This window comes from Sinocyclocheilus anshuiensis, unplaced genomic scaffold, assembly GCF_001515605.1.
Source record: "Sinocyclocheilus anshuiensis isolate Anshui unplaced genomic scaffold, SAMN03320099.WGS_v1.1 scaffold138, whole genome shotgun sequence".
NCBI lineage: Eukaryota > Metazoa > Chordata > Actinopteri > Cypriniformes > Cyprinidae > Sinocyclocheilus > Sinocyclocheilus anshuiensis.
The window spans coordinates 258605-270085 of record NW_015546017.1 but is presented as its reverse complement, the minus strand read 5'-3'; the positions used below and the strand labels follow the sequence as shown (position 1 = coordinate 270085).

The following is an 11481-nucleotide window of genomic DNA, read 5'->3' as shown; positions in this document are numbered from 1 at the left end:
GCAGCGCAGAGTAACGCGTCGTGTGTGTGTGTGTGAGGGGAACAGGGTCACATCACAGGAGAGTGAACTGAAAAAAATTCTGATGTCTGTTCACATCACAGTGGAGTCAGCTGTCTTAACCGTGGCTTGTGTACTGCACACACATACCAGCTTCATCACTGTGTCTGTCACGCAACTCTGTTCCCCTTTCGGGCTCTCTTTACATTTATTTTGAAAGATGAAGCTCGCGATTATGGTAAGGGGCGTTACATTTCCGACGAGTGCTTGCGGTGTTCGGCCAATCACAATGCACTGGGTCAGCTGGCCAATCAGAGCAGACTGCGCTTGTCGGAAGGAGGGACTTTGTAGAAAACGAAGCGTTTGAGAGAGGCGGGGCATAGAGGACCTACAATAATGTACAGTATTTGAAAAATAATGTGTTTTTTGAACATTAAAGCATGTCAACATATTCTGTTACACCAAATACACAAAATAATGATCTTTAAAAAAACATCATATGACCCCTTTAAGTTTTGGTATTCTATTTTATTCTATTCAAAACAGTTTTATTAGCATTATTTGTATACTATTTTTTTTACTAGTTTTAATGTCCATTTTGAGTGAAAGTTTTAGTATTTTATGATTTTGTCATTTTTATAAGCCTGATTCCAAGAACAAAGAATGTCAAGACTCATCAGTATTATTAATCTTTGAATCTCTGGCTTAGATTACTTATCTTTTTTTTTTTTATCTGTTGCTCACCATCAGCTGCATTCTTGGCACAGTCTGTTTGTCTGGATGACACTACAGTGAAGTTTGAGATTTGGGACACGGCTGGACAGGAGCGCTACCACAGCTTGGCCCCTATGTACTACCGTGGAGCCCAGGCGGCTATTGTAGTTTTTGACATCACCAAGCCTGTAAGTTTACAATGGTACACACTTTATATAAAGGATACAAACTTTCATTTGGTAAAATAGTCGATTTGTTGCTTAGTGTTTAGCCATGTGTTTGTAGGAAACATTCGAGCGAGCAAAGGCTTGGGTGAAAGAGCTGCAGCGGCAGGCCAGTCCCAACATTGTCATTGCTCTCGCAGGAAACAAGGCTGACCTAGCAGACAAGAGACTTGTGGATTATGAGGTCATACCTTTCTTTAATCATATTTCAAGACATGGGTGGTGTTAGGGTTTTTCCTGTCAATGAAATGACAAAAAGACTCACATCGGGGTTGGATTTATAAATAGCTCTGGGATTGTTGTGTGCATAGTGTGGTGCTGTTTGTATTTCAACCTTAAAAAGCACACAGAACAGAATTAAAATGTTTCAATGTCAAAATGCGGTACCATTCAAAAGTTTGTGGTTGGTGAGATTTTTAATGGTTTTGAAAGAAGCCTCTTATGCACACGAAGACTGCTTTTATTTGATCATTTCTCTAATGTCTTGTGTGCTGTAACCCAGATATTAATTTTACATTTCTGTACAGGAAGCCCAGACATATGCAGAAGACACAGGCTTGCTTTTCATGGAAACGTCTGCCAAGACTGCAATGAATGTAAACGAGTTGTTCCTGGCCATTGGTGAGCGTTAAAGCTGTCTTCTTACTAGTGTATTCTCTTCTGCACCTGGTTATTGTAAACCTTAGGCTTTAGAAAATTGTTAGACTTTTGTTTACAGGCAGAATTAAAATTCCCCTGCATACTCTCCCAGTTCCAGATTTTCCAGATTGCTAGTCATTTCTTAATTATGTTGCATTATTCTTTATTTGTGAAGTTGTGATGAAATGGAAGTAGTGACAGATCTTTTCTTTTCAATTGTGACGTACATCCGTACAGAGCCCCACAAGCTCAATGTAAGAAAAGGACAGGGTTTAAACAGACTACATGATTGAAGATGTCTGGCATGTCACCAAAGAGAAGTCCGTTTTCCTGGCAGATCGAATTTGTGACATTTTGATTAAAAATTACAAGTTCAGAAAAAAAGAAACATGCATGGATGAACCTTTCACTATAAATTCAATAACAATTTAAGAAATAGTGAATTTTCATTTCATGCCAACTTTAAACAAAAGATTGACGTTATGAACAGTATTCAGGCTCGTTATTTTTCATTCAACTTAATTTTTTTTTTTTTTTATCAATAGCTTTGAGTGAAAGTTTTAGTATTTTATGATTTTGTCATTTTTATAAGCCTGATTCCAAGAACAAAGAATGTCAAGACTCATCAGTATTATTAATCTTTGAATCTCTGGCTTAGATTACTTATCTTTTTTTTTTTTATCTGTTGCTCACCATCAGCTGCATTCTTGGCACAGTCTGTTTGTCTGGATGACACTACAGTGAAGTTTGAGATTTGGGACACGGCTGGACAGGAGCGCTACCACAGCTTGGCCCCTATGTACTACCGTGGAGCCCAGGCGGCTATTGTAGTTTTTGACATCACCAAGCCTGTAAGTTTACAATGGTACACACTTTATATAAAGGATACAAACTTTCATTTGGTAAAATAGTCGATTTGTTGCTTAGTGTTTAGCCATGTGTTTGTAGGAAACATTCGAGCGAGCAAAGGCTTGGGTGAAAGAGCTGCAGCGGCAGGCCAGTCCCAACATTGTCATTGCTCTCGCAGGAAACAAGGCTGACCTAGCAGACAAGAGACTTGTGGATTATGAGGTCATACCTTTCTTTAATCATATTTCAAGACATGGGTGGTGTTAGGGTTTTTCCTGTCAATGAAATGACAAAAAGACTCACATCGGGGTTGGATTTATAAATAGCTCTGGGATTGTTGTGTGCATAGTGTGGTGCTGTTTGTATTTCAACCTTAAAAAGCACACAGAACAGAATTAAAATGTTTCAATGTCAAAATGCGGTACCATTCAAAAGTTTGTGGTTGGTGAGATTTTTAATGGTTTTGAAAGAAGCCTCTTATGCACACGAAGACTGCTTTTATTTGATCATTTCTCTAATGTCTTGTGTGCTGTAACCCAGATATTAATTTTACATTTCTGTACAGGAAGCCCAGACATATGCAGAAGACACAGGCTTGCTTTTCATGGAAACGTCTGCCAAGACTGCAATGAATGTAAACGAGTTGTTCCTGGCCATTGGTGAGCGTTAAAGCTGTCTTCTTACTAGTGTATTCTCTTCTGCACCTGGTTATTGTAAACCTTAGGCTTTAGAAAATTGTTAGACTTTTGTTTACAGGCAGAATTAAAATTCCCCTGCATACTCTCCCAGTTCCAGATTTTCCAGATTGCTAGTCATTTCTTAATTATGTTGCATTATTCTTTATTTGTGAAGTTGTGATGAAATGGAAGTAGTGACAGATCTTTTCTTTTCAATTGTGACGTACATCCGTACAGAGCCCCACAAGCTCAATGTAAGAAAAGGACAGGGTTTAAACAGACTACATGATTGAAGATGTCTGGCATGTCACCAAAGAGAAGTCCGTTTTCCTGGCAGATCGAATTTGTGACATTTTGATTAAAAATTACAAGTTCAGAAAAAAAGAAACATGCATGGATGAACCTTTCACTATAAATTCAATAACAATTTAAGAAATAGTGAATTTTCATTTCATTTAAACTTTAAACAAAAGATTGACGTTATGAACAGTATTCAGGCTCGTTATTTTTCATTCAACTCATTTTTTTTTTTTTATCAATAGCAAAAATGATGCCAAAAACAGACACCCAAAACCCCACGCATGCTGCCCGACACAGGGGGGTAAACCTTCAGGACCCAGATGCACAGTCCACTCGAAGCTGCTGTGGGAACTAAAGGCCTGTCAACACTCCACCACGGGAGACCACCGACACCTGCTCCTTCCCAAAATCCCACCCTTTACCCTTTCACCTCCTAAGATGGATACAGAAAGAAATAGAAGGATAGAGGAATAACAGAAAGATATTGAGGAAAAATCCCTCAGTGATGCCATAAAGAGATTTTCAAGGAAGACTTCTGAGGGACAGGGCAGAAAGCGAACGGACGATGGACACTGTCATATCTGGCAGTAAATACGGATTCTGTATTTATTTAAGTCAACAATAATTTCAGCCTCTGTTCATTTTCATTATGCAAGCACCAGGGTTTCACCCAAAGAGAAAAGAGATTGGCAAAGAGATACAGGAACACAGAAGAATCACAATGAACAGAAGAATTATTTAATCGACAAATCCCGTTCTCAGTCCTAGAATGAACCGAGATGGTCCATAAAGCCCCCTTAAAATAGCTGGAAGTCTTCAAGCGAAATCTACACTGAGTATCCGTATGCTCTGGGCTCTCCCATTCTGATCCCAACTCTGACACTGGAAGGAAGTCAGCACCTTAACCTAAGCTAACCCTTGCAATTCTCCAACCATGAGCCACATCTACTAAATTTTTAAACTACAAAAGGAACACTGAAGCAGAAGTTATTCATTCACCCTGACCTTGTTTTCTTCAGCCTCCAGCTTTATTTATTACCTTTGTTCGAACTGGTCTCCCTTACGTAGCTCGTCATTCATCTTAGACCCAAAAAGTATTGAAGAACACCACTGTTGTCTTCCCTATCCCATTTCCTTCTCCCGACCACATTGATCTTGAAGTTCAGTGTTGAAGTTCACGAAACAACAGCAAGCTCTACGATGCCTTCTCTACAGTTGTGTAAACTGTTTAAGAAACAATCGACAAATCATTCACAACACATTGGCAGAAACCAGATGACCGTAGATGATCGTAAACCATTTCGCTTCACGAGTAATCGCAGAATAACGCACATTGATTCTTCTGGACTAGGAAGTCATGCAATACTAGGCCAATGTCTCAGTATGTGTTATTAAAAAGCAACAAAAATATTCAAGCACCCACAAATCAACAACGTGAATGATTTAGCAACCATTGTTGTGCGATATGCCGGTACGGCAAATAACAGCAAGGGAAATTTTGGTCCACAAAGCCCCTGAAAAAGTGGGAAAAAAAGAAGTGCCTACTCCGTTTTTTCCGTGTTCTTTGTTTTGGGCTTGTTTGAGGTCGTCAGACCGCCAAAAAGTAGCGTTTCGAGACGGTGGCCCGAAATGTACAGGCAAAAACCTGTAAGAATAATTAGTTGAGCCTGTTAGTAACAGTCATTTATGAAGTTTTGTTTTATGGATGCTGTTTGTTGATGTGTATAAAAATGTTTATTTAAAATTGATTGTAGTCAGTAATTCAATGGGTTACCAATACATTTATATGGTCATTTAGGGAATGAATTAGGTATCATAATATGGTGTCACACAGCTAGAAGTTATTTGTCATGTGTCTTCAGGTCCACCTTTTTTGTGGAATAGATCTGATCTCCTGTTAATACCTTTGTGAACTGAAATGTTAAATAAAGCTGTGCTGTTCTGCTATGAATGAAATGTGGCTTTAGTTTCCGTGGCTTTTTCGACTAGCCTGCTAACAGTCATTTATGAGGAAGAAGCATTCAACAATTAAAGTGTCTAAACTAAATGTCAGTAGCAGCACCAAATGATATAGCAAACATACTGACCAGACAGGTTTCCCAAACACTCCTAGTGCTGAATGCTAATAGATAGCTCTCTAGGAATACAGTGCTGCATTCCACACTCAGAACTTTGGAATATCCCCTCCGCCTGCTTGAATATAACCGGAATGGCACTCCAGGTCAAACGTCCAACTTGAAAAGTCAACAGAGCATGACTGGAAAGGTTCGAGATCGGAATATAGAAGTTTAATCTCTAATATAGAGTGCTGGGGGAAAACCCAAAAACAAGTGAGCATTTTTGCACATACTCTTCCATTGTTCTGAAGTCGATGGGTTTTAGTTAAATGCCTTAAAGTCTGAGGTTAACACAAGCTCAAGTTATTTCCACATTTTATTCTACGACATAAAATATATTAGTAATACAATACTCGTGATTTCTTGAAGATTGAAATTAAAGACTGAATTTGTAATCCATTTATTGCCTTTTTTTTTTTTTTGCATTTATGCTTCAAAATTCATAAAAATGTAATGTTTTCACAAATGAAGCTTATCTTTATGAATGTGTATCATAAACTTTTGTTGGTCACAGAGCTCATTTTATGCAATTATTCAAAACACGATTGAAAAATATTTGCTTTTTGTTGAGGTAACCAGGATGATGCCAACAGCTCAGTGACACTGGTTAGCCAAAAACGAAAGTTGCTGCAGTTATTGCCTTTTTATGAAAGACTGAGATAGAATATACAACAAAAAAAAAGACATCAGGATCATATATTATTTAGACTTTGATGTATTTACAATAAAATGGTAAAGCCAAATCAATCACCACAAAGCTAATAAAATAACAGCCAAGACAGAGTAAACTACTGAGTGTGAAGTGATATATTTGGCTAAAAATATAGAAAGGAACAGATCATTAAAACTCATCACAACAGAAAATAAATGACAAATACAAGATAAAAATTCACGGTTGTGGTGTTACTTTATACACATGAAAATACAAAGAAAATTGGTTGTTCCAAACCTTGACATTTCTGGAAATAGTTTTTCTTTAACTCCTCACACTCATAAACAACAACACCAAAAAAAAATCCTGTTCTTTAAAAACAGTAGTTACCAAGCAGATGATGATTTATGTTAAATCGGTATAGTAACCCGTTCAACTCTTCAGACTCATAAAGAGACAGCAAACTATCCGGCAGATCATACTTCGTAGTAATTAGCTGATCAAAAAATATAATTGCATTTATCTAGCCCTCACTCTCCTCATCCTCTACTGCGGTGTAGATACTCTGGTTTCTCCGTTTGATTTGAGGTGTGCCGCCCGTGTGACTTGCTATCCCCGGTGTCGTCTCCCCGCTGTTGCGTTTGGGGACCCTGGCTGAAGTGAAGCTCCCCTCCTCTTCTGAGCTGCCCTGAGAGAGGGATGCTGAAGGAGGGGGAAGAGAAAGAGGCCGCAAGGAGCGTAGTGGAGCCTCCGATTCTGGTGCAGTACACGGGGGCGGTAAGATCAGTCTATTAGCCGTCTCTCGCTGGGGATAATAGTATCCATATGCTCTGAGCTCTCCCATTCTGATCCCAACTCTAACACTGGAAGGACGTCAGCACCTTAACCTAAACTAACCCTTGCAATTGTTCAACCATGAGCCAGCCACATCTACTAAATTTTTAAACTACAAAAGGAACACTGAAGCAGAAGTTATTCATTCACCCTGACCTTGTTTTCTTCAGCCTCCAGCTTTATTTATTACCTTTGTTCGAACTGGTCTCCCTTACGTAGCTCGTCATTCATCTTAGACCCAAAAAGTATTGAAGAACACCACTGTTGTCTTCCCTATCCCATTTCCTTCTCCCGACCACATTGATCTTGAAGTTCAGTGTTGAAGTTCACGAAACAACAGCAAGCTCTACGATGCCTTCTCTACAGTTGTGTAAACTGTTTAAGAAACAATCGACAAATCATTCACAACACATTGGCAGAAACCAGATGACCGTAGATGATCGTAAACCATTTCGCTTCACGAGTAATCGCAGAATAACGCACATTGATTCTTCTGGACTAGGAAGTCATGCAATACTAGGCCAATGTCTCAGTATGTGTTATTAAAAAGCAACAAAAATATTCAAGCACCCACAAATCAACAACGTGAATGATTTAGCAACCATTGTTGTGCGATATGCCGGTACGGCAAATAACAGCAAGGGAAATTTTGGTCCACAAAGCCCCTGAAAAAGTGGGAAAAAAAGAAGTGCCTACTCCGTTTTTTCCGTGTTCTTTGTTTTGGGCTTGTTTGAGGTCGTCAGACCGCCAAAAAGTAGCGTTTCGAGACGGTGGCCCGAAATGTACAGGCAAAAACCTGTAAGAATAATTAGTTGAGCCTGTTAGTAACAGTCATTTATGAAGTTTTGTTTTATGGATGCTGTTTGTTGATGTGTATAAAAATGTTTATTTAAAATTGATTGTAGTCAGTAATTCAATGGGTTACCAATACATTTATATGGTCATTTAGGGAATGAATTAGGTATCATAATATGGTGTCACACAGCTAGAAGTTATTTGTCATGTGTCTTCAGGTCCACCTTTTTTGTGGAATAGATCTGATCTCCTGTTAATACCTTTGTGAACTGAAATGTTAAATAAAGCTGTGCTGTTCTGCTATGAATGAAATGTGGCTTTAGTTTCCGTGGCTTTTTCGACTAGCCTGCTAACAGTCATTTATGAGGAAGAAGCATTCAACAATTAAAGTGTCTAAACTAAATGTCAGTAGCAGCACCAAATGATATAGCAAACATACTGACCAGACAGGTTTCCCAAACACTCCTAGTGCTGAATGCTAATAGATAGCTCTCTAGGAATACAGTGCTGCATTCCACACTCAGAACTTTGGAATATCCCCTCCGCCTGCTTGAATATAACCGGAATGGCACTCCAGGTCAAACGTCCAACTTGAAAAGTCAACAGAGCATGACTGGAAAGGTTCGAGATCGGAATATAGAAGTTTAATCTCTAATATAGAGTGCTGGGGGAAAACCCAAAAACAAGTGAGCATTTTTGCACATACTCTTCCATTGTTCTGAAGTCGATGGGTTTTAGTTAAATGCCTTAAAGTCTGAGGTTAACACAAGCTCAAGTTATTTCCACATTTTATTCTACGACATAAAATATATTAGTAATACAATACTCGTGATTTCTTGAAGATTGAAATTAAAGACTGAATTTGTAATCCATTTATTGCCTTTTTTTTTTTTTTGCATTTATGCTTCAAAATTCATAAAAATGTAATGTTTTCACAAATGAAGCTTATCTTTATGAATGTGTATCATAAACTTTTGTTGGTCACAGAGCTCATTTTATGCAATTATTCAAAACACGATTGAAAAATATTTGCTTTTTGTTGAGGTAACCAGGATGATGCCAACAGCTCAGTGACACTGGTTAGCCAAAAACGAAAGTTGCTGCAGTTATTGCCTTTTTATGAAAGACTGAGATAGAATATACAACAAAAAAAAAGACATCAGGATCATATATTATTTAGACTTTGATGTATTTACAATAAAATGGTAAAGCCAAATCAATCACCACAAAGCTAATAAAATAACAGCCAAGACAGAGTAAACTACTGAGTGTGAAGTGATATATTTGGCTAAAAATATAGAAAGGAACAGATCATTAAAACTCATCACAACAGAAAATAAATGACAAATACAAGATAAAAATTCACGGTTGTGGTGTTACTTTATACACATGAAAATACAAAGAAAATTGGTTGTTCCAAACCTTGACATTTCTGGAAATAGTTTTTCTTTAACTCCTCACACTCATAAACAACAACACCAAAAAAAAATCCTGTTCTTTAAAAACAGTAGTTACCAAGCAGATGATGATTTATGTTAAATCGGTATAGTAACCCGTTCAACTCTTCAGACTCATAAAGAGACAGCAAACTATCCGGCAGATCATACTTCGTAGTAATTAGCTGATCAAAAAATATAATTGCATTTATCTAGCCCTCACTCTCCTCATCCTCTACTGCGGTGTAGATACTCTGGTTTCTCCGTTTGATTTGAGGTGTGCCGCCCGTGTGACTTGCTATCCCCGGTGTCGTCTCCCCGCTGTTGCGTTTGGGGACCCTGGCTGAAGTGAAGCTCCCCTCCTCTTCTGAGCTGCCCTGAGAGAGGGATGCTGAAGGAGGGGGAAGAGAAAGAGGCCGCAAGGAGCGTAGTGGAGCCTCCGATTCTGGTGCAGTACACGGGGGCGGTAAGATCAGTCTATTAGCCGTCTCTCGCTGGGGACTGCTGTCTCTATCACTGTCCTGGCTCCCCACCTGCCCTTCTGGAACCACTGCGTCTGTCCCTTTCCCCTCGGCACATTCTACTCCCTCATCCTCTACCTCCTCCCATTCATCCTCAATGGTGATTTCATCAGGGTTGTAGGAGCTGGAGAGGCCGGAGGTGTCGGTGGGGTACTCACTGGGTTCATCTACGCTCCCTGTGCTGTCCTCATCCTCCTCTTCTTCAGTCGCACCGGTGGCGCCCTCCTCTCCATAAGCCTGCCCACTCAGGATGTAGATGTCTGTCAAGCTGAGGGTGGCACACAACTCTGTGGTTTGGGGGTTGGTGGAGTAGGCCGGGTGGGCATTGGGTTGAGGGCGGCTGGGGTCATAGGCGGGCACTGTCAGGCTGAAATTTTCAGGGATGCAAAGATCACCGCTCAAATCACTCACGACTTTCATCATAGCTTCCTCTGATGCACTGAAATCCCACCTGAAAGAAGCAGAGGAACAGAATGGCTAAATACTTAGACATAGAAATTAGTTTGTGTGCAAGTCAAGACATTGACTGCATTTATGTGCACAATATTCTGATTAATACTAGAATTTGGTCTTATTACAATTATGTATGCATGCAATGTAAATGTGTTAACCCGACTGTTATAAACCAGTTAAGCCAATTTCTCAATATTATGTATGCCTATATTAAGTCTGATATTACACTATTGTTCAAAAGTTTGGGGTCAGTAGGATTTTTTTATTCAGCAACATGCATTTAATTGATCAAAAGTAACCGTAAAGACATTAATAATATCATAAAATAAAATAAAATTTTCAATCAATGCTGTTCACTTGAACTTGCTATTCTTCAAAGATTCCTAAAAAAAACTATCATGGTTTCCTCAAAAATACCGCATAAGCTGCTTAGACTAGGCCTAAAAGTTATCTAATTTTTTCTTCAAGACTGGTCATAACTTTTAAAGTCAGTTACATGAAAAAATGGTCTAATTTGAATCCAAAACGTAAGAAAGACTTGGCTAACTGCTAGCTGGTCAAACTCATTTTTAAGACTCAATCTTAACATAGTAGCTATGTTTATGCAACTAGACCCAGGATTCCCACAGTAATAGCGAAAATAGAACAGAATTTATTGGGAATACAACGAAGGCTTAGCAAGCAATCAGAAAATGATGCACATGTAAATACGGTCATTGTAATGTAGTCTATACCGAGTGTGTAGTCCATTGTCTTGTGGGGGGTTCCAGAAATTGCAGGATGGTTTCTGAAGGTTGTCTGTCGCTTTTAAGATGGCCAGCCATTCTGGATCATACTCAAGGTGCTCAGAGGAGCCCGGTCTGTCTGCTACCTCCACAATCTGCAATATCAAAACATTCATTCACTCACAAAGACTAGATCTACTATTTGGGACTCACAATATTTGGACAAAGTGGATACTACTGGTGGAGCTTGAAACATGCTCGTTGATGGAAACAACAGAATCATTACCTGAAGAAAATCTCTATGTGGAAGACACTTGTCAAGTGAGAGAAACTTGGTGATCTTTGGGGCAGCATTATTCTTAGCCTGTTTTGAAAAATAGCTTGTTATTTACTTCATAATGAATAATAAGCTCTGACATCTACATCTTATCTTAGTGTTTCACACATTTCACATCTGTAGCATGTAACAGCAAGAGAGATATAGAAAGAATAAAATACAGATATTCCAAAAGCATTTTCATAAGCCATGTTGAATTTTTATGTCATAT

The 11481-nt window shown here is 38.9% G+C and overlaps 2 protein-coding genes across 5 annotated transcripts in view; one reads left to right on the top strand and one right to left on the bottom strand.

Annotated features, from left to right (window-relative positions):
* The window catches only part of LOC107698530 (ras-related protein Rab-5B-like), a 13062-nt gene extending 7234 nt beyond the window's left edge, over nt 1-5828 (top strand). For 2 of the 4 annotated variants that reach the window (XM_016499557.1, XM_016499558.1), the window contains 4 exons: nt 748-899; nt 997-1119; nt 1463-1556; nt 3643-5828. In XM_016499557.1, the coding sequence (XP_016355043.1) occupies nt 748-899; nt 997-1119; nt 1463-1556; nt 3643-3755 (482 nt within the window). In that variant the 3' untranslated portion in view covers nt 3756-5828. Of the gene's footprint in view, nt 1-747; nt 900-996; nt 1120-1462; nt 1568-3642 lie in introns of those variants that run through there. The other 2 variants (XR_001635357.1, XM_016499559.1) reach the window with 2 other exon arrangements.
* A 3266-nt stretch (nt 5829-9094) lies between these two features.
* Nucleotides 9095-11481, bottom strand: part of dbr1 (debranching RNA lariats 1) — a 5620-nt gene continuing 3233 nt past the window's right edge. Inside the window, exons 6-8 of the mRNA XM_016499556.1 lie at nt 11220-11297; nt 10943-11088; nt 9095-10206 (exon numbers count right to left, since the gene is read on the bottom strand). Of these exons, the coding sequence (XP_016355042.1) occupies nt 9447-10206; nt 10943-11088; nt 11220-11297 (984 nt within the window). The 3' untranslated portion in view covers nt 9095-9446. The remainder of the gene's footprint in view (nt 10207-10942; nt 11089-11219; nt 11298-11481) is intronic.